The 24,479-nt window shown below is 42.9% G+C and overlaps 1 protein-coding gene across 3 annotated transcripts in view; it reads left to right on the forward strand.

Annotated features, from left to right (window-relative positions):
- camk1da (calcium/calmodulin-dependent protein kinase 1Da) overlaps positions 1–24,479 on the forward strand; it is a 109,615-nt gene that overhangs the window by 52,061 nt on the left and 33,075 nt on the right. Inside the window, exons 2-3 of one of the 3 annotated variants that reach the window (XM_080754011.1) lie at positions 6,049–6,180; positions 14,506–14,580. In XM_080754011.1, the coding sequence (XP_080610137.1) occupies positions 6,049–6,180; positions 14,506–14,580 (207 nt within the window). Of the gene's footprint in view, positions 1–6,048; positions 6,181–8,938; positions 8,990–14,505; positions 14,581–24,479 lie in introns of those variants that run through there. The other 2 variants (XM_080754013.1, XM_080754012.1) reach the window with 2 other exon arrangements.

The raw sequence follows: 24,479 nt of genomic DNA on the forward strand, positions 1-24,479 counted from the left end.
TTTTTATATTTATACTACAAAACATTTCAAAACCAAAAATACAAGCACACTTGTCCTCAGTAAGCTGAACACATAAAAATTTGAATGGTGTTGAAAGGTGTAAGCGTTTAAGAGATGAAGCGCGCCAAAGTTTTGAGGAGATACACATATATAAACTAGAAATACTGTTCCTTCGAAACAGTGTGGGCTCGGTTCCAACCCAACAAATAGGATACTTTAAGGTACCTTACAGTATTGTACTGTACCTTACTATACTGTACTGCACCTTACTGTACTGTACTGTACTGTACTGTACTGTAACTTACTGTACTTTACTGTACTCTACTGTACTGTACTTTACTGTATTCTACTGTAACTTACTGTACTTTACTGTACTCTACTGTACCTTACTGTACTGTACTCTACTGTACCTTACTGTACTGTACTGTACCTTACTGTACTATACTATACTGTACTCTACTGTACCGTACTGTACCTTACTGTACTGTACTCTACTGTACCTTACTATACTGTACTTTACTGTACTCTACTGTACTTTACTGTACTCCACTGTACCTTACTGTACTTTATTCTACTTTACTGTACTTTATTGTACTTTACTGTACTCTACTGTACCTTACTGTACTGTATTGTACTTTACTGTACCTTACTGTACTGTACTCTACTGTACCTTTCTGTACTGTACCTTTCTGTACCTTACTGTACTTTACTGTACTCTACTGAACCTTACTGTACTTTTACTGTACTCTACTGAACCTTACTGTACTGTACATATTATATGTGTTCTAGATCTACATTTTTGATTCTGTGTTTGGGAACCAGCAACTGTCAAATGGACTCCAACTGTAGTGGAGTATATTGAGTGCATATACTGTAGGCTAACAATCCCAGATCACATATGTCCTCCACTATGTCTATAACCAAGGCGTTCTTCTATGTGGCCACTCCAGACTGAGGAGTGGAGCATGGCTTTTATTGTGTTTGTGGATCTGACTTGGAAATGCATTGGTTTTGATATCTCCCTGACAACCAACAACAACCACTAATATGGCTGACTGTCCCTGCGGGCTCTAGGATATATGGCTATGGGATTTACATCCCATCGCCCGGACTTGATTCTTGATCACAGCTGTGTAATCAGTAGAGTGGAGAGGGACATTTATTTATAGTTTTAACTATAACTATAGTTTTATACATCACACAGCTTAGACATTTGGATCAAATCAGAGAGCAGACCTGTGTGAACGCAATGATATAGATAGCATATCTGAAGTGTGAACACTGCAGCCACAGCGCCTTAACATAAACATGGGTCTATTATCCTTCTCTCCACTCTGGGGACCCATTGGAAATGCATTGGGTGCTTAAAGTTAAACATTTTTATTTTTTTATATTTATACTACAAAACATTTCAAAACCAAAAATACAAGCACACTTGTCCTCAGTAAGCTGAACACATAAAAATTTGAATGGTGTTGAAAGGTGTAAGCGTTTAAGAGATGAAGCGCGCCAAAGTTTTGAGGAGATACACATATAGCTATAAATAAATAATGAAGATAACATACGTGTGCTCGCCTTCCAGGCGAGCCCACAATAAACAAATAAATAAATAATGAAGATAACATACGTGTGCTCGCCTTCCAGGCGAGCCCACAATGAAAACAGAGCTAACATTATGGACCTGGATCAATGACGGTAGCTTCATCATCGATTGCTTGTGATGATTGACGTCACAAAATACCGACACATTATGTGAACAGCAGGAATTGATAGTTACCTACTCCTCCCGCGAGGGAAATTCAGATATCGCAGCCCAACCCAGCTGCTTTTTTCAGCTTAACCCAGCTGAACCCAGTGCAGCCCACAAGGAGCGCGAGGGGGAGGGGAGCAGTGATAACTGGAGCAGGGAATCGTACCTGCGACCTCTGGGGCCTCCGGAGTCCTAGGTATGGACACTAACCACTCAGCCATCACTGCTCATTGGTGTGTCATCACATACTGTATGTCATAGACATAGATGATTGAGAGTGTGAGGTGAGAGAGAGACAGAGACAGAGAGAGAGAGAGACAGAGAGAGAGAGAGAGAGAGAATGTTGAGTCGAGGTGGTGCATTGCATTGTGGAATTTGAAGCGTCCATCGGCTGTATGCTTGAAAACGGGGGAAAATAGTGCACATTCAAAGGGTATATTTGAAGGGGTCTACGAAATGGGACAGTACTCGGCTCGCCCCAGTGCAGTGACGTCATCGCACTTGAAACCCACACTTCGTAGTGTCCAACCCCCGAATTGAGAAGGGGCTCATGATTCCTTTTGTACTCTCTCTCTGACTTAAATCAACATTGAGGATTTTACTGCATGAGCGGCGGGTGAGAAAGATTCCAGTGGTATGATGGTGAAATAACAGGGAAATTGTGTAACAACTAGAATATCGCCCGCCGAATCCTAGAGTTCGCACGCTTCGCGTGCTCACATGCACACACGCACAACTGCTCCAAGCCATGTTGCCCACAAAAAGCACTGTTTCTTCATGTATTTTGAGTGTGTGTGTGTGTGTGTGTGTGTGTGTGTGTGTGTGTGTGTGTGTGTGTGCCCCCTGTGCAGCTGACCCCTCTCTCTCTCTCTCTCTCTCTCCCCCTGTGCAGCTGACCCCCCCCCCCCTCCCTCTTGTAACCTGAGACTCTCTCTCTCTCTCTCTCTCTCTCTCTCTCTCTCTCTCTCTCTCTCTCTCTCCCCCTGTGCAGCTGACCCCCCCCCTTCCCTCTTGTAACCTGAGACTCTCTCTCTCTCTCTCTTGCTCTCTAGCGAATGAGCGGACGGCATAGGGTTGTGGGCGGTTTTATTCCGTGAGTTCTACCGACATACATCTGATCTAGGACATACATCTGATCTAGCTATGAGTTGAGGTGGATGTGAAGTGGGCGTGAATGGGCTTGGAAGTGGGATGCGGCTCTTAAAGGATTGTAGAATAGGATACAGGGTGTGAGACTGTGAGACTGTGAGTAGACTTGTATCTGAACTTCTGAAGATAACCAACCCTCTGATTACTGTTTTGCTAGTAGTTTGAGACCAAATGAGAGTAAATTAGACACACACAATCAATCATGCTGGTTTGATATTATTAGGGGTGAAAATCAAACCTTATGCATGTGGTCTCACTCAGCGAGCCAAGGTGACATATTGTAGGTGCCAGTTATTTTTTATGGGTCAAAAAAGGCTTGGGTGCACTCCAGATTTTACTGTGTAGGTCCTACATTTGACTATGTGTGTTGTGCGTCTGTGTGTGTTAAGAAAATTGAGTTCCTCAATGTTTGTGTGTGCCCATGTGTTTTTAAAGGCTTTTCTGTCATTTGGCAGATGGCAAGATACAAGTTGGCTATCAATCAGCAATTGCTGTGCTTTACTAAATGGCCAAAGGGATTTCTACGGTAACATCAGACTACGGCCAGAGAGTGAAGACACACATTTGATTTGATTGGGAGCTCATTCACAAGCAACCATACAACCTCCCTCCCACCCCCCAGGGTAAAAGAGGATGAGAGACATGGTGAGGGAAAGAAGGGGAATCTAACATCCTTTGATTGAGAGTGCGGTGCCATCCAGCAGTTGAGTAATCACTGCAGAGCCAATACCAGATATGGAATGAGATATCCAAACAAGGAGGCATCGACTTAAAGAGAGATGGGGAGAGAGAGAGAGTATTTTGTAGAAACATGCAAAACATGAAGCCCTCAAGGGGAAGTACTCTCTCTCTCTCTCTCTCTCTCTCTCTCTCTCTCTCTCCCCCTCCATCTCTAAAATCCCACCCAGTGCAAGTGAGCGGTGACATAGGCTGCTCAACAGCGTCACTTGAAGGTAGGTCACCCAATGCCTATTGCAGCTGTTGAGGCCATACTCATACGGACAGACATAGGGACAGACAGATAGACATACACACTCGAGTCAAATGTTGTAGCCATAGGCACCGCTCAAAAAGCAAAAAAATTTTTTAAATGAAAACACCTTCACTCGATTCCCTCCATGTAATTGATTTTGCTGGTAGTCGTCGTACCATAATTGTGAGGCTGATCCATATACATATTAGGGCATTCACCGAATATTCGAATATCAAAGTCACTATTCGACGTTGTTCACCGAAGTCGAATATTCGCTTATTTTAATTTTTTATTGTTTTCTCTTTAAAAACTATATAGTTTATAAAGCTTGGCTAGATAGGAAGTCATAAGAATGACTTGTCAATGCCCCTGGTGGATGAATGTGTTAATGCTCTATACCAGGGGTTCTCAGACCTTTTTAGGCCGTGACCCCCAAAATAAACATATTTGAACTGGGGACCCCCACCCTGACAAGCACTTGGAATTGTAGGTATTACATTTAATGGGACTCGGTTCCGCAGATAAATATTGTGAAAATAGCAGCGCGAGGCGTTGTGAGCATGTAGATCATCCAGGGTTTCCTGCAGGAAAAAGTCTTGACCAGGGGGGGATCTCATGGCGCACGCGCAAAGCGCGTGCGCCGAAAATTTTTGATAGTCTAAGTCTTCCTTATTAACACATCAATACTTCACTATGAATATGCTCTAAGTCTAAGACTTAGAGAGCATCTTATTTTAACCATAAAATATCACATAGAGCAGGGGTCATAAACGTTTTTCTGACCAAGGACCCCTTAACTGAGAGAGAGATGAAGCAGGGACCCCTCACATTTTGTATAAAATTGTGTTGCAGATTCAACTTTTTCATAGATAGCTTTGTAGTTGTTTGACAGCACTGTCACCAGTGTTTGTTAGATTCATGTTAATGTGCATTTTTAGATTTTTAACCGTCAATACTTAGTCACCTTGACCTTTCACTCTGTACTTGGTCTGGGGAATGTGGGGTCCTCCCTGGGAGCCCCGACCCACAGGTTGAGAACCAGTGCTCGCCGAAAATTTTTGATAATTAATTAATTAAATCGAGTAATTAATTCACTTAATTTTTAATATTAATTCTTATTTTTGCCCTATAAAAAACACATGAATGTGCCCATGATGACGGAAAACACAACTACATGCTATCATCCACATTTATTCAACATTGAATAACTTATATTGCCGGTTCGCCACCAAAGGGTTAAAAAAATAGTGTGCACACTGGTGTACGAATTCGTGCACAGATGATGCACTATGCATGTACACGCTTTTCACAGCTTTCAAACAAAAAAATTCGCTTGGAAATCCGTTCAGGCATTCAGGAGATACCAGCCCTTATGTTTTCTTCAAATGTAAACAAACATGGCTGCCATGTTTGAAAGATAGGGTTGGTATGGGGGTTAAACATGCAATTTCGCGATCGCGATCATGCCTAGTACATTGTTGGAGGTCCAAAAAAATTTTTTTGAAAAAAAAAAAAAAAAAAAAAAAATTTTTTTTTTTATATACCCTTGGGGGGGCGGGGGGGTTTTCTGGCCAGGCGGGGCGCCTGGCCTGTAAAGTGCTGCAGGAAACCCTGAGATCTGCTATTTTCACAATGTTCGCCTCTTGCTTACACATAATATTTGACAGTTTGACCAGTCCTGTAGAATATTCGACTGTTCGAATACTTTGAGGTTGAATAATTCGAATATTAAAAATCACTATTCGTGAATGCCCTAATAATGCATATACGTAATGTTTGAATTAGTCTGTGTATCTTTCTCGCTCTCTGTCTCTCAGATTTTCTCTCTCTCTGATTCTCAGATTTTCTCTCTCTCTGATTCTCCCTCCCTGGTGGATGAATTTGTTAATGCTCTATACCAGGGGTTCTCAGACCTTTTTAGGCCGTGACCCCCAAAATAAACATATTTGAACTGGGGACCCCCACCCTGACAAGCACTTGGAATTGTAGGTATTACATTTAATGTGACTCGGTTCCGCAGATAAATATTGTGAAAATATGCCCTAATGCATATACGTAATGTTTGAATTAGTCTGTGTATCTTTCTCGCTCTCTGTCTCTCAGATTTTCTCTCTCTCTGATTCTCAGATTTTTTCTCTCTCTGATTCTCCCTCCCCCCCCCCCCCCCGTTCTGCAGCGGGGCCTTCTCCGAGGTGGTTCTGGCCCAGGAGAAGCTCACGGGTCGGATGTTCGCCGTCAAGTGCATCCCTAAGAAGGCTCTGAAGGGCAAGGAGAGCAGCATCGAGAACGAGATCGCCGTGCTCCGCAGGTAAGAATCGGAACAAGAGAAGGATAGAGTCCGCAACACTGGTAATACTCAGCTCTGTTTTATTGCTTCAACGTTTTCGATCCGTTTGGATCTTCTTCAGGAATAATACAGGGAAATGGGTGTGTGTCCTTATAAAGGCTAGCTTCCACAATGATTGGCTGTAACAATGAGTGGTGATTGAAACCACCCATACCAATCAGGCCATTTCTCCAGTAACAAAAGGCAATGATAGAAACAAGCCCAACATTCATTTCAGAATGACTTAATATTTCATATTTAGTTTTGTTAAAAAACACTGTTGATAAGGCCCAGACCTACTGGTAAGGTAGCTGAGGCCAGAGAAGAATTTCTCACCACTACTTGTGTCCTATAGCGTGAACAAATGACTATATGAGAAAATATTGAATAAGAGGACTAGTAGGTCTTCAGGAGGAGTCCTCCATCATCAGAGTCCCCAACCTTCGGAACAGAATCGGAACACCCCCCCCCCCCCCCCCCCCCTGAACGTGCGTGTGTGTGTCGCACACAGGCACATACGTTCTCTCCGTTTTACCCCCCTCCTTTCCCTGTGTTTTCCTCTCCCTCTTTCCATGTTTTTCTCCTCTCCTTTCTCTCGTGCACGTATCGAGCCGCCCCCTCCTCCTCCTCCTCCGCTCCTCGTTACCGGGGCGACAGAGAGGCCTTGCCAGAGTCAACCCTGCTACTTATTACTACCCCCTGCTCATTTAGTCCCCCCATCACACACACAGAACACCCACCTGTCCTCGGGTCACGATCCACAGCCACAGAACGGAACAAAACAGGACAACAAGCAGCTGTCTGTCTGTCTACCTGTCTGTGTGTCTGTGTGCTGTTGCTCCTGCAGTTACTTTTGAAGTGAAACGTGGTGTTCTCAATGGTGATGACAGAAGCAGAGTGTACTTGTCATTGTGTTCTCTCCACACAGCAAAAATCCTGGGTGTTATTTTGTGCTTTATTACACATAATGACTCCCTTTGTCCCGGGTGAAGGGAGTCATACAAGGGCAGAGAGACAAGCAGAGCACGGCCGTTGACAGATTTTTGGGTCCGATGCCAATCCAGATTTGGAGAGTTCCAGACTACCGGTTACTGATATATATATATTTTTTTTACTTTGTTTTTATTTCAGTTTAGGCAACTTGTACAAATATAATAAACATATTTTCACAACTGTTTTTTTTTTTTTTTTTTTCTTATACATTTTTCAGCTGTATACCACCAAAAAAAAGAAATAGAGATTATTTGGCAAAAAAGCAAACAAACAAACAAACAAACAAAAAGCACATTCGAAAAACGCACATTAGGAATAGATAATACAGTAGAACAGTGTATTCTATGTGAATTCTATGTGAATATGGCAGAGGAGAGAGAGTCTAAGTGGGAAGGTTTTGAGAGAGCTGGGGCAGAATGAGAAATCAAAACATTTATATTTGAGGGAACAGAAGAAGTTTGATCCATCAAAATTGGTGTAGCTGGAGTCCATCTTTTAAAGCGGTTACTGATATTTTGACTGATACTTTGGCAAAATCAATTGTGATCAATATGTAAAACTTTGATTTGATGAAATCCTTAGAACATCAAAAAATAGCCATTTTACATGCAATGAGGACGCCAAGGTGAAAGTGGTTAAAAATCGGGACACATCGGCTGCATAATTGCTGATACCGATCAAAAAAGTCAAATAATAGCTTATACATTAGATAAACTGATACATCCGTCTGGCTCTAGTGATAAGGCAGCTTGTAATTACTCTCAGCCCCAGTAGTCTACTTGCCAGCCTATAGAGCCCCATTGTGAACCCGGACATATTGAGTACAGTAAGGTTTTATGTTAGAAATGTTGAGTATGGGTCCCCAGCATGTAGAAACTGCCGGATGCTAACTTGCATATGTTGAGCAATTTTCATAATTTGCATAATTCGATTTATTTAGCATAATCCCCCATAATAATGGATAATATGTCAAAAACTGATTGGCCGATTTGAACAATATTAGAGTGGTTTTGGGGGTTATTGAGGATGCTGAATCCATTTTCTAAATTCAAAATGGCCGTTTTAAACCGGAAATGGCCTTATACCAACTTAAAGTGGGTGGTTTTGATACTTTTTTGTTGATTTTCCAGTTGGCCATTTCCGGTTTAAAACGGCCATTTTGAATTTAGAAAATGTCAAAAATGGATTCAGCATCCTCAATAACCCCCAAAACCACTCTAATATTGTTCAAATCGGCCAATCAGTTTTTGACATATTATCCATTATTATGGGGGATTATGCTAAATAAATCGAATTATGCAAATTATGAAAATTGCTCAACATATGCAAGTTAGCATCCGGTAGTTTCTACATGCTGGGGACCCATACTCAACATTTCTAACATAAAACCTTACTGTACTCAATATGCCAGGGTTCAGATTCTGGCAAGTGGACTACAGGGCTGAGCTGACCAATCACCCCAACCTAAAGTGCCACAGACAGCTCCTAACTGTTGAAAGAACTCACCATGCCAAACGACCGAAGGTTTATTCGGTTGCAAAGGAAACAAAAAAACAGCCAGCAATGTTCGATGGTACCAACAGGAAAGAAACCTGCTATGTTCTCTGTCAGGGGAATATTCAGTGCTTGAAGCACCGCCTCTGGCGGTCATTCTGGATTCATAGAACCGTAGTTATATAACTTTCGATTTACAGTGAAGAGAGAGTCCAAAAATGACAACAGGGGAAAGGCACACAATAGTCCGACCGGCCAGGAGTTGAAGTGGGGACATTGGTCAGGGCATTCTGCACTCATGTAAGTAAGTAAGTAAGTAAACTTTATTTATATAGCACCTTTCGAAACAAGGTTACAAAGTGCTTTACAGTATAAACAAAATAAGCATTAACAAGTAACAGGGTAAACATTTGAACAAGATTAAAAATAAAAAAATACAATACAAAAAAGAAACCCAGGAAAAAGTGCATTGACCTGAACAATGAGGCCAATAAAAACATCATGGAGTAAAATTAATTTGAAACCGATGTGTTTTCAACATACGTTTAAAACTGTCAACTGACACAGCAGTTTTTAATGGCAAAGGTAAGGCGTTCCACAAGGTAGAAGCCACCACTGCGAAGGCCCGATCTCCCTTCGTCTTAAGATTGGACACAGGGACTTCCAGAAGGCCCTTGTTAGAGGATCTAAGAGATCGTGCATTGGGTTTAGGGGGCAACAGGTCAATAATGTAAAGCGGGGCCAGCCCATGCAACGCTTTATATGTAATTAAAAGTATTTTAAAATCTATTCTAGCTGTGGTATGCATCCAGCCGTCCAACCATTCGGCTATAGGGTCTCCCTGCTCAAGGTTATCTAACCTCTGGCATAGACATGCATATAAACACAAAGCCTACAACTGTGACTGATATGCAAGCCCTTATTTGGGTTATTATTGGATAACCTTGGGCTATGACGACTGCTCGGATCGTAATGCTGTTACCTGTTAACTATCCACTTTGTGCCCAGTGGCGTCAGTTCAGAAAAAGCTAAGGTATGGCAACATGACTGGTGTCTTGCGCGCGTGCAAGACACCACAATTAACAATAATGAATTGCACCTGTGCAGCTGACCTGCAGAACCTGGGAATATACCCTTTTGTCAAGATGGGGAGAATACAAGTGTGGAGAATATAATTATAATACCTTGTTAAAGTGACCATTTTGTAAAATTTTGCATTTGTAGTTATTTTAATGTAATTTAACAACATAATAACCAGCACAGATAGACAAAGAGACATTCATGGATTTATATTTAAAAGTAACTTTTATTCTCCCCCCTGGACCCAGGGTATGGCAGCTGCATACCCCTGCCATACCCAATTGACACCCCCGTTCGTGCCTTGTGGCACAGAGTGCTTCCACTTCTCACGGTGAGCTGCTGCAGTCCTCACTTCACACCATGATGTCCATTCTGCTTCTTTTCTTTCTTTCTCGACAGTACGCCTCCAGGTGGTCTCTGGTCTTCCTTTTCTTCTTTTCCCTTCTGGTGCCCCCATGTCGTTGCTATGTTGCAGTCGTTGTTGTGGTCCTGCCATAGTATGTGTCCAATCATCTTCCATCTATGTAGCTTCACTTCTTCACTCAGCGGCTTCATCTCAGCTCTTTCTAGCAGGTCTTCAGTTCTGACGTGATCTTGCCAATGTATATAGAGCAGGGGTCTTCAACAGGGGGTCCAGGACCCCTAGGGGGTCCTCAGAGTTACTACAGGGGGTCTTCCAAATATTTGAGTGATAGAAACCTTTTTTTCTCCTTTTATATAATAACCACTTGAACCCTAGCGTCTATATTCTGAGAAATCTAGCCAAAAATAGCAGATCTACAAGCTCACAACACCTCGCGGGTGAGCTTGTAGATCGGCTATTTTCGGCAAAGAGCTTTGGTGTAGAGGGTGAAAAGAACAGACCAAGTACAGAGTTTATTAAGTATTGACGGTTCAAGTGGTTAAATATCTGAAAACACAAATTGTCATGAATCAAAAATACACTGATGATTGTGCTGTCGAACAATGAAACTATATGGAATCTATGAACAGGTTGTGGGGCTCCCTGCTTCATCTCTCTCTCAACTAAGGGGTCCTTGGCCTGAAAACGTTGAAGACCCCTTATTATAGAGTATTCTACGCAGGCATCTATTATGGAACACATCAACTCATTTTCCATGTTTCATGGATTGTAATGCGTTTATGTATAGTGTATACTATAATGTAGTCTGACCATGTAGCTTAGCTATTCTAAAATCTGAGGGGATGGATATGTCGGTTCTGTACCGCATGACATTCCAGTGTTCTTTCTGGTTCATGAATGCTATTTCTATGATAAACGGTTGACTTATCCTTCGCTGCCCTCTGGATGCTGTGGTCTACGTGCGGAACTGCAATAAACGCACACAGCCATTACTAATAGAGTAATCCACACTATAATAACTTATCTGACACATCCCCCACTCTCTCTCTCTCTCTCTCTCTCTCTCTCTCTCTCTCTCTCTCTCTCTCTCTCTCTCTCTGAGATTTACCTTCAATGATTTTCTATTGACGAGTTGACTGTGCATATGTACATGTGTGCTTGAGATTACATCGCACAACACAGTATATGAACTATGCATAATCTGCTGTATTGTTTATGTATTAATGCCCTCAGCTAAAACAAAAGTCAGCATGCTGTACATTCAATCAGTTGTGCTTATGGGCTCCCCCAGAGAGTTACTGTCAAAGTGTCCTTGAGAAACCCCTAATTGCTCCCGATGAGCAGGTTGGTGCCTTGCATGGTTTCCCCCACCATCAGTGAATGAATGTGTGGATGAATGTAATGCATAATCATAAAGTGCCTTGGATAAAGGCACTATATACATGCACCATTTGTGGATGGTGATAGGCTGATAACTCATTTAACGCTGATCCCGAGTATACTCCGTGAAAAATACTTGAGTATTTAGAGTGCCGATCCCGAGTATACTCGCGTAAAATACTGTATATAGAGTAACGCTGGCACTCTTACCCTACGGTCCGTTGGAAAGTCCTGGCACGATTGGACTCGCCGATTCATCATCATCACGGATCCACGTGCACAAAATAGTAATCCCTTAACATGGAGGCCGACGGTGGATCTCATCTTTAATGTCCATTTTCTCCAAAAAACACTTTTAAAGCCAAGGATGGCATTAGATTCTCGCTACAATAACGTAATAACAAAGGCAACGATCGGCCATTACAGCAACGGCATGGGGTGACGATCGCTTCCGTTGAATGACGTCATGACGTCAAACCGGAAATGTTTACGCAATGGACTTCTGGCCTTCAAAATAAGAGAATGGCCGCGGATGGAGCCTGCGAGAGGCACGCTGGACATTTTAACCCGTTCATGTCTGGAGCACTAAATGGGTTAATGGACACCACCGCTCAGTTCACACTGGTGTGATTTTTTTTAATAGTTAAAGCATATAAAATAATGGTTAAAGTAATAATGCGGTCTAAAGGGCTGTTAAGGTGAATGCATTTGCTGTACATGGGAAATGGGAGGGGTGTGTCACCGTGCACGTTCCTGGTTGGTCCACTGCCGCCTCCTTCTCTGACCTTGAGCATTGTCGCTATCAGCATCTTCTCTGTCAATCATGTAGATTGACAGGTTTATTTCTCTTAATGCTGTCAAGCTCCCGCCCGAACTGAGTTGCTCGCTGAAAATAACATTGCCATCAATGTCCTGCGTTGTTAGATGGCAAATCGATTATTATTGGTGAGCAATGCTGATAGCAGCTCAATGTTCAAGGTTTACTGTAAATAGTACAAAGTATGAATTATAAAGTATACATAAGGCTTTAGGCTCCAACCCGGCACCTGTAGCAGGAGACATCTGTCTGTCTGTCTATTCTTATTTACTATATCATCCTATTACACTGTTTTCTCCGATAATGTTAGTGGGTGGTATTTGTCGTGTTACACTTGCTGCCTACTCTCGCCTAGTTTAGCCTCGATCCTTAGAGCAGAGAATCAAGGACACACACACACACACACACACACACACACACACACACACACACACACACACACATACACACACACACACACACACACACACACACACACACACACACACACACACACACACACGCAGACAAACATATTAAATAACTATGCACGCATAGAAGCAGAGTCACACGTACACATACAGTGTACACACGGCACACACACACACACACAGCGCACAGGGTTTTGTCTGTCATGTCTCATGATCCTTGTGTGTGCTGTGAATATATAATGATCCCGGCTGTTAGTGAGAGGGATGATTTCTCTGCCATTACTCAGGCTGCCTGCTCCAGAGGTTGTCGACTGTCTACCGCTAGCCTCTCATTATGCCAGGCAGAGTTTAAATGCATGCACATTATCCCCGGTTATCTCAAGCAAGAGGTCCCCAGTCAACCTGTGTGCAAGTGTGTGTGTGCGTGTGTGCGTGCGTGCGTGCGTGCGTGCGTGCGTGCGTGTGTGTGAGAGAGAGAGTCATGCCCTATCTATGCATCAATGGTTGCAGCCACCACAGAGTTCATACACACAATACTATACAGTAAAAGTATGATGCAACATGTTGTGAGCTTGTAGATTGGCTATTTTCAAACAGCCACAGTATAAAATAGGGCTAAAGTGGTTTATGTATGTTTTATAAATATTATAATTCATATCTGCGAAGTAACTAGTAACTAAAGTTTTCAAATAAATGTAGTACAGTAAAAGTGCAATATTTGGATCCGAGATGTAGTGGAGTAGAAGTATAATTATTGGAAATTGGAACTACTCAAGTAAAGTACAAATACATCAAAATTGTACTTAAGCACAGTACTTAAAGGGGAAGACCACCCATTTTCAATATTGAACTATGTCATTAATATACCTTAGAGGAGTTGTGTGGAAACAAAAAAAAAGTTCCCCCTCTTCTGTGTTGCCTAGAACTGGAGGATTGATTTTGGGGTTTGTATTGTAAAGTACAATGTGTGATGTCATCAAGTTGTAATTTGCAATACAAACCCCAAAATAAATCCTCCAGTTCTACAGTTCCACACAACTCCTCTTAGGTATATTAATGACATAGTTCAATATTGAAAATGGGTGGTCTTCCCCTTTAAGTAAATGTCCTTAGTTACTTTACACCACTGACTATACAGGGCTCATCATCACCTACTTTCAGTTCAGGTCTTCACACGGCAGTGGAGACACACACACACACACACACACACACACACACACACACACACACACACACACACACACACACACACACACACACACACACACACACTCAGACACGCGTTGGCCTTTGAACCATAACTACAGTGAAACTAGCAATACGGATTTAACGATTTAATTGTGTATTTGTCGTTGACAATTACATTTCTGTTTGGCTCTTAGGCTTTGAAGTTGCACATGGTAATCATGACTCCTAACTTAAATATACAAAGAAATTACTGACATATTTGACAATTCTATACTTAAAAAATAACATTGATAGTGGAAATAGCCGATCTACAGTACAAGCTCACAACGCGTCACATCACGACGCGTTGTGAGCTTGTAGATCGGCTATTTCCACTACTTTTTGAAAGTGTTTGCAACTACATTAACGTTTCTCAACATGGAAACGATTATGACGATTATGCGAAATAATTGCGATTACCTCAAATAATTGCGATTAGACGATTACGTAATAATTGTGTACGTGGAGGGGTCGGGGGAGTGTGGAGATGCTCGTTGGTCTCATGAATGAATCCTTTGTGCTGGTCTGTTTTTCCCTCGTAGGATCAAGCACGAGAACATCGTGGCACTGGAAGACATCTACGAGAGCTCCAACCACCTCTATTTGATCATGCAACTGTGAGTATCTAACCCCCCCCCCCCCTCCCACCGCCGTTTCAACATCCGTCTCTCCGCTTTTAACCTCCACTGACCTTCTCTACTTGTTGTCTCCACCAGCCGAAGGCATGGGGGAGAGTATGTTTTCCCCTTCGTCCGTCCGTGTGTCCATCCGTGCGTGCGTGCGTGCGTCCGTCCGTCCGTCCGTGTGTCCTCGCAGTTTGTGTGCACCTAATCTCAGTCGCCGTTTGCCCGGTCGCTGCCAAAGTGAGCACACACATTCCCTGGATGCCAATCTAGAACCTCTGCCCTACATTTTTCTAGCGCCACCTAGTGGCCGATATTCGCAAAACACATTTCTGTGCACTACTCTTACAGATTTTGTCCAAAAATCCTACAAATCGGTAGGCAGTATCTCGACAGTCATGTGATCGTCACGGATCTGTCCGATTTTGCATATTCCATCCTGATTGGCTAAAATTGGCTTCCAAAGTTTGTAGGATTGAGCCGTTTTGAACAAAATGCCTCAAATCCCAAACGCAAAGTACAACTATGAAATCGCGCACACACGTTCCCACTAGGTCGAGGAAGAAATGCTACTTCAAATTTTTGAAATCAGCCTCATGGTGGCGCTATAACAGGCGATTTGTGGTTTTACCTATAACTCCACCGATCAGTTTCAAACTTTGTAAGCGCACTCCCTAGAGGCCAAGGAAAAACCCTTTCCCTGCATTTTTCACATCAGCCTTTTATAGCGCCACCAGGAGGCTGACTTATGTAAAACACAATTTTTCCTATTATTCCTTGAGATTTTATCGAAAAATCATGCAAATCGGTACACAGTATCTCTATAGTCATGTGATCAAGTCCGATCCGTCTGATATTTCATATTCCATCCTAATTGGCTAATATTGGCTTCCAAAGTTTGCAGGATTGCTCAGTTTTTGAACAAAATGCTTCAAATCATCAACGCAGCTTGTGATTACCGTGAAATTTGCCACACATGTTCCCACTATGTCAAGGAACAAATGCTACCCTTTTCACGTTGGCCTGTTATAGCGCCACCAGCAGGTAGACTTTAGCAAAACACATTTTTGGAACACAGTGCCTCAAATCATGCATGCAGTGTCCGATTGCCATGAAAGGTCTAAGGTGAAGAACATACCAGCCTTTTTACATTGGCCTATTATACAGTAGCACCACCAGGACGCATGGCCTGGTGGAGACCTGTGCTCGGAAGAGCACTGCTTCTAGTAAATGTCTCTGTGTTTGTCGTTTGCTGTCCCCTCTTAACCCCCCCCCCCCCCCCCCCCCCATGGTGTCAGATTAAACAGACACAGTTGGGCTTCGGTGGTAACTGAACCAAGGTTGACTCTTTAATCTCTCAACCCTCTGTGCGTGCGTGCGTGTGTCTCTCCGATTTCTGTCTCACTCTCTCTCTCTCTTACTCACACACTCTTGACTCTGCCAATCTCTTGCTCACACACACACACTCACACGCACACACGCTTGTGCGTGCGCACACACACACACACACACACACACGCACACACACACACACACACACACACACACACACACACACACAGTCACACTCGTTACACTCTGTAAACCCTTTACAGGTATTTGGTAGAGCAGGGAGAAGGGGGGGGGGGGCTCATTGTGAGCCCATGGGAGTCCCGCTGACCTCTGGGTGAGGTCTACTGTCACTTGTACTGTACAGTAACAGTAAGCATACGTCTAATACGGCCTAATGTTAGGAGCACGTACTGGCATCCTGACTCCATTACTCTCACTTCAGTCCAGATAAAAAGAAAGACACATTGAGAGGCACTAGACTAGACTAGAGAGAAGTTAGAGAGAGCCTGAGACAACAGTTGAGAGTAGCAGCCGAAGAAGGAGACACACTGCCGCCCGTGTACTGTGTCCGTGCACATGCCCGTGCACCAGTGTTTCTCACACTTCTACAATTTCAAGGTCTCCCGGGACCCTAACAGGTCCATTTGGTTTTATTTGTATACTGTCAGAGTTACAGACTGGTATGCGTCAATTTAGACTAGGGCATTCACCAAATATTCGAATATTTGAATATTCGAATATCAAAGTCGCTATTCGACGTTGTTCACCGAAGTCGAATATTCGCTTTTTATTTTTTTTATATAGTTTATAAAGCTTGGTTAGATAGGAAGTCATAAAAATTAGTTGTCAATGCCCCTGGTGGATGAATTTGTTAATGCTCTATACCAGGGCTTCTAAAACCTTTTTAGGCTGTGACCCCCAAAATAAACATATTTGAACTGGGGACCCCCACCCTGACAAGCACTTGGAATTGTAGGTATTAATGTGACTCGGTTCCACAGATAAATATTGTGAAAATAGCAGATCAACATGCTGACAACATGTAGCATGTAGATCGGCTATCTTCACAATTTTGCCTCTTGCTTACTTAATATTTGACAGTTTGGCCAGTCCTGTCGAATATTCGACTATTCAAATACTTTGAGGTCGAATAATTCGAATACTAAAAATCACTATTCATGAATGCCCTAATTTAGACCCCCCAAAAGTCCCTGGAATACACTTTGGGAACCACTGCCCTACACCCACGTCAAGTTTTGCTAAACTTTCTAATAACCTGTACTCTGGCAACAAAAAGCAGCAACGGGCCGAGAGAGAGGAGAGACGTAACCCTGTCATGTGTATGGAGGTCGCAGTAATCAATTTGTCTTGATCAATGTGCGTGATTCCTGGATGGACCAGGGTTCAGTTAGGTTCTTGTAAAGGAGCGCTTGTTTTCGATGGAGATGCCGTCTCAGGTGACCTTGAGCCACGAGCAAGTCGCCGTGTTGAGCGTTGCGAAGGTCAAATGAGCCGACTCAGCGCCATCCGAGTTATGTCACGATATGGACAGAATAGTACATCTTTATCCCCCCCGACTTTCGGCATCTCCGCACGGTCCAGGTGAACACAACAGAGCACTCCCTATCTCCGGTTCAGCCAATCGGAAGCTTCCGCGGGGCGGGTCCCTGGTGAAGCGAAGATACACACATTTAATTCTAGAGGGGGGAAACAGAACCTTTCTGGGAGTGGGAGACCTTTCCTCCCCCACCGACCCCACACCCCTGTTTCTCTCCTCCTCAACCCACCATCTACTCTATTTTTTCTGCACTTAATAAAAAATGAAACACTTCTTTGGTATTTAAACCCTCAAAATGTTTCTTCATTTAAACAACACTCTACTAAAAGTACAAATTATTATGAACTACACCTAGCAGCCCTTCTCTAATAGATATCTTGCAAATGTATACTTACACACACTTAATAAATATACACTTCTCTACTGGGGATTTTCCATAAATGGACAGGCCTATCAGTTTATATCAAATTAGCCTGTCATATACAATACACTACAATTACATCCTCAACACTTTTAAATCCTTTTATCAGTTAAGTTATTTGCGTAGTTACTGCACTTTGGCGGAATAGCGTATTTATCTACAGACAAATGACACAATCACTCGTAGCCAAACGCTCCGAAGCCGCGAGGTGCGAGGGGCGTTTTACGCCAACCTGTGGAGGATCTCCTCCCCGTCGTTCCCTCGTGACCACGGTTTTCCCGGTGAACCTAAGCGCAACGGTGGGGGCCGATGGGCAAGAAGGGTCGCGAGCTTATGAGAAACAACTAAAATAAGACCTTAAAACCTGTCGAAAACAGTTGCGTGCATTAGCGCAAGATGACGATAAAGGAAATCGTTAAATGGAAAACATTCAATTAACTTCTGAAAAGCCTACTAAGCCTTAAAACCTGGCGAAAACAGTTGCGTGCATTAGCGCAAGATTAGATGAGGTTAAAGGAAATCATTAAATGGAAAACATTAAATTAACTTCTGAAAATGCTTCTAATCAAAGCCTACACTAACCTACTAGGCCTATAGCCTAAAACTAGTAGAACCGCGACCTTGCCACACGTGACAAATTGTGGTTGTAAACAATAACACAGACAATATAAATCCTTATTAGTCTAGTAGTGGGAAGAAGGGGTTATCAATCATCATGGCCCCAAATAACTTTTAAAATCTTACAATTGGCGACGAGTCCCTTACAAAATTGGCAAGAGTTCCTCTCAATACATAAAGCTATATAACCTCTCCATCATCGGCAATAGTCAGTGGTGTGTGTTCCCCACACTCCCGCGCCCCCACCGTTGCGCTCAGATTCACCGGGAAAACCGCGGTCGCCGTCCCCTCTGTCTTCCACTTGTCTTTTCGTCACCTTTCTTGTCTTCCTCTCATCTCCCTGTCACACCTCATCTCCTCTCCTCCTCATGTCACCTTCCTCTCCATCTCATGCATGCCTTTCCCGGAGCAATTATGCCCCCCCCCCACCCACCCACCCACACACACACATAGCCCACAGGCTCCCATCTGCTTGCTGACAAGGGTCAGTTGCCATAGCTACAGAGTTCAGAGGTCACCTCCTCCCCGCATGACATCAGGGCTACCTTGAATGTATCGAGATAACACTCCTTTTATCACTGGACTGCAGCCATTATTGATGCATGTGGAGGCATTTAGTTGTACCGAGCTCAAACATATCGTCGTTGACGGGTGGAAACCTCGTATCTCCAAGTTTCAAATGTGTACGTTCTTTCGCAAAGTAAAGCCCTGCTTCATCACACAAGGCCGTCGCACAAAAGTAGTGAAAACTGCCGATCTAAAAGCACACAACGCCTCGCGGTGCGAGGCGTTGTGTGCTTGTAGATCGGCTGTTTTCTCTAGTTTAAATCATTTTTTAAATCGTAAATGCAAAACGAACGGTTTTGGACATGCAAGGTTTTCCCCCGACCACGACGATATGGTCATTTAACTCTCAGGTCCCTACTTTGAGGGAGGTAAACTAGTAACTACAGTATTTAACACATTTAGTACCGAAAACAGAGATTTCAGTTTTTTCAAAATTCGTGGTTCTGTCCCGAGGTCGGAGATCTACGTCTTGACATATATTTTTAATGCGAGCATATTAATATCGCTGTTCGCTGCTGTAAGAACGGTTCGCGGTTGCTAGGAGACTGATGCATGCAAAGATAACACGGAAATGAAAAGCACTTCTCCATCCGGTTCACCTTCTTCTGCAGGGAAATGCGATTATCTCTCGTTCTGGGTTTCCTCAGCGCCCATAGTCCATTCACACGCTGTTTAGTGGACACTAGGTGAAGTTACAACGTTACATCGTTCCCACGCAGACACGGACACGCACTCAATCGCCAGTGTTGCAATGGTCCGGTCATGCGCGTACGCGCCACCCCATGGGAGCGTGTCGCTGTTACTACATCTCATCTTTTCGACACCCGACTCTAACCCTCACCCTAACCTTAACCTCCGTGGAGTGAGTCGCTAACCCTCCGGTCGAAATGATGGGCGTTCGCAAAAGCGAGATTTCCCCCCACCCCATATCTTTTCTGACCAGTGTCACGACTCTCACGCACAAGGGCATGCATCGATTGAAATTAACCCCCAAATTCACACCTGACAACGTGTAATGTCACCGCAGGGTGATTTAACAAAGAGATGAGCCTATGTACATATCAATACACCATTGTCTGAACCTGTTAACTCCTGTGAAACCATTGAATCACCGATGCAACACTGGCGATGGCCCTCAAAAATAGGTAAAAACACTGGAAAAACCCTGACACTGACTACAGAAATAATTAATTAATACCTGGCAGAGAGTGTCTTAAGTATTAGAGCTCCCGTCAGCGCTGAGATTCCCAAGTATTCTACGTCTATTTTTGTTTGTTTGGTTAATGTCTCTTTTTGAGGTCTTGCTTGTGAGAATTCAGATAGTTCCTTGTGATCTGCACATCTCCAAAGCATAGTGTTCTCCAACTCAATCTGGTCTTTTGCCAAAGCATTCGCTGGATCCAGGTTGGCCACAGGCCACACACTTGGTGTGCGTGATGTCACACCATCCCTTTTTTGCCGCAGTGCATTTGGTGTCTGTCCCAAACTGGGTTTCCGCTCGGATGTTCCTAAATTCAGGCCAGGGGCATCAAACATGTAGGGATGATTTTGTGAATGGGATTCCGGGAGTGTGCCACATTAGTATATTGATTCATAGATCGTGCTAAAGGACAGCAAAGATAGAGGTTTTCGAAATAGGGATGTTTTTGGGGGAAGACATTTTTTATTTTCATGTACATTTATTGATTATTTGTTCTTTTTTTCCCCTGAGGATTTAAACCACTCCACAGGACGCAGGGGGCTGTAAGATGTTGCTGATGTGCATAAACTGTAAGAGTAGTATAGAATTTGTTTGAGATTATAAGCATGTTTAAGCTTTATTTGACTCTGTGCTGACTTGCATTTTAGGTTTTATTTGACTCTGCTGACTTGCATTGAAAGAGTAAATAATAGATCCTTAAAAGTCTGCCACTATTTGTCCTACCTAGTAAGTCAAGCCATTACCATTACTGCACAATTTATATGCAAATGTTCTATATCAGTATACATGGTTATGCCTTAGAGCAGGGGTTTTCGATATAATTTGATTGCGACCGAAGGTCGCATATACTCTGAAGAATCGTGTCGCTTGAGTGTCCTTCCTTCCTTCCTTCCTTCCTTCCGTATCCTCGTGACCGTCCTTCCGTATCCTCTGTGATGTCAGTGTGATGTCAGCGAGTTGTGACATCACTTCCTGTACAGGGCGGCTACACGAAATGTGGATAACACTATATATGGAGATAGTCCAGTCCATCATGTCATATGGGACTACCGTCATAGAAAGTAGCCATTGTTAGGCCGGAGTCATTGGCTGTCTAAACATGGAGATGTGGATAACACTATATATGGAGATAGTCTAGTCCAATATGTCATATGGGACTACCGTCATAGACAGTAGCCATTGTTAATCCGGAGTCAATGGCTGACTGTCTGTACAGGAAGTGATGTCACATGACATACTTTTTATGCCCATATATGAGTCCTAACATGGAGATGTGGATAACACTATATATGGAGATAGTCTAGTCCAATATGTCATATGGAACTACCGTCATAGACACAGCCATTGACTCCGGCCTAACAATGGCTACTGTCTATGACGGTAGTCCCATTATGACATGATGGACTGGACTATCTCCATATATAGTGTTCTCCACATTTCCATGTTTAGGCCCCATCGCTCACACCCTCGATGGGGTTGGCGATAGGGCCTTTCTGTGTGGAGTTTGCATGTTTCCCCGTGTCTTCTAGGGTTGATACCCTCACAAAAACATGAACAAACTCCCCCCAGAATGATAACAACTAGAATCGTCAGAGAAACACTGTGGTTGGCCAGATAGTCAAGAATTGGTGCGACCTCGCCCTTTAGGGCGAGGTCGCATGTCACCCTGAGGTGTCTTACTAGTAATATTTGGAATTTATTTGTATACTTGAAAAAATATTTAGTATCATTTTAACACATCGGATGCCCACGTGATCTCTGACGTCTTATTTGCTGGTGCCCATGGCAACGCGTCATTTTACCTACCGGCGAGAGTACTGGCGAGAAAAGTAATCTGAGTAAATGTAATCCGAGTATGTCCTGTTTATTTCGCGAAAATCTTTTCTTTCAGTCAGGACCGTTTTTTATCATTTCTAAGCCACAGTGTTTGTGTTACGGCATGTAGAAGAGGCTCCCGTTTTGAGAAAAAAATTAAAAAAGGAAGAGAATCCGGAGAAAACAGCATTTTTGTGCAGCCGGTAAACAGGAAGTCAACGAGCCACACAGCACGTCCGGGTGACGTAATTGCACGCTGCATGTTGGGAAATGGAGTTGTTTCATCACCGCGGTAGCCAAGTGCAGTAGCTACAGTACAGTATAGTTTACTGTACAACGCGTCACACGCGTCGTTGGGCACTCGTAAAGATCAAAGAGATTGACACGTAGACACCACGTGGGCACCCGATGTGTTAAACTTGAAGTACAAAGGTATTTTCAGTCAGTTCTAACCAAAGTGGCTATTATCTCAACGTTTTCCTCACAACATAATCACTAAAGTATCATCACTGTCGGGCAGAAACCTCGTATCTCCAAGTTTCAAATGTGTTCGTCTTTTGGTAAAATAAAGCCCTGCTTCATCATACAAGACTGTCGCACAAAACTAGTGAAAACAGCCGATCTACAAGCGATGCGAGGCGTTTTGTGCTTGTAGATCTGCTGTTTTCACTAGTTTGGTACTTTTTATAGATGATAAATACAAAACGAACGGTTTTGGACATACAAGGTTTCCACCCGACAACGACGATATGCTATAAATATAAGGTGCTGGGAGTGAAAATTATAATGTTGGCGTGCCTCTAATTAAAATAATATTTATAGGGGTGCCCCGAGCCCAAAAAGTTTGGGAACCCCTGCCTTAGAGCAAATTGTATACCTCCGGCAACTATAATAAAATAAAAATGAAATACCCATACAAATGCTTCTAACACCAGAAACTGTTGTATGCTTATCTAGCAGCCATGCAGAGGCTGGGATTGTCCAAATGGGGTCACGCCTTAAGTTTTTTATTAAATCCATGGCATTTTTACACACTGATATACGATACCTCTGAAAAGGCATATCGTGGAGGCATTTTATCGTCTCAACGTTAATTATCACCATATCGCCCACCCCTAATTTTGGATGTGTGTTCTTTCCTTTGGACTCACATTACAACTGAAGCAATGCACAGTTTTGTGGAGTTATGCGAGTCATTTGCATGGTGTATTTTAGATATTGTTCCATAGATTGTGTTTAGACAGTTTATTTATTTAAAACCTGGTTTTAAATAAATAAACTTTGTTTTAACTTTAAGTTCCTCTCCTCCTGACTCTGAGTGCTCGGATCCCCTCGTCCTTTTTTAACATATGTTTAGTTAGTGTTAAACAGACTCCTGAGATTCCCCTTTCAACACCCTTTAATAAGTGTAGATTAAATGATGAGCTAAGTAATAGCCTTACATCACTGCTGTCTACTAAATCAGTACCGTAGGACAATGCGTCTATTGTCCCCATACTGTACATCACGGCTCATCTCATGTAACTCCTAGCAACTGAGGCTCAGACATTGCTTCGCTCCTATGACATTGCTGCAAAGTTACTACTGTCGTTCATATCGGTGTTGTTTCTTTTACAGAACCTGCAAAGTAGTTAACCTTAGCTGTGGTGGTCACAGTTGATCATCCTTATGCACAGACCCAGCGTTGTTTTTGACAGCAAATTTTGATTTAGTTTTAGTCATAGTCTTTTGAATAAAATGTCTTTTAGTTTTAGTCACCTGACAAGTTTTAGTTTTATTTGAATTTTAGTCGACTAAATATCATAAGATTTTAGTTGACTAAATCTACAGTTGATTTAGTCAACTAAAATTTATTTTGGCAGGCCTTGATGGTAATGGCTGATTTTACACTTGGCTGCGACGCGTTGTGAGCTTGTAGATCGGCTATTTTCAGCACGCAACACCTGAGAGCAACCAAACATAAAATGACTCTCTTCTCCACTAGTCCCTCCCTAACGTTTTAGTCTAGTTTTTATTTTGTTGACGAAATTCTCAATATATTTAGTCTTAGTTTTAGTCATCACAGCGTAGTTTTTATTTCGTTTTCGTCTGTGAAAAAAAACACAGTCGACAAATATTTTTCGTAGTCCAAATACTATGCCTAACCCTAACTCTAACCGGAACCCTAACCTCAGTAACCCTAACTAAATTCGGACTAATGAACCTTCGGACTTATGGGCAGTCCCCTATTTTTCGTCATAGTTTTAGTCGACGAAATCAACACTGCACAGACCCTGGGGTTTGTTCTCCCAGACAGTGAATAATCATCCCAGAACTGAGCAGCGTGCGGAGGCTGACAGCTCAGGTCTGATCTATGGCTGCCTCTGCCCTGGGCTTTGACG

Source organism: Nannobrachium achirus, assembly GCF_963921795.1.
Source record: "Nannobrachium achirus genome assembly, chromosome: 23".
NCBI lineage: Eukaryota > Metazoa > Chordata > Actinopteri > Myctophiformes > Myctophidae > Nannobrachium > Nannobrachium achirus.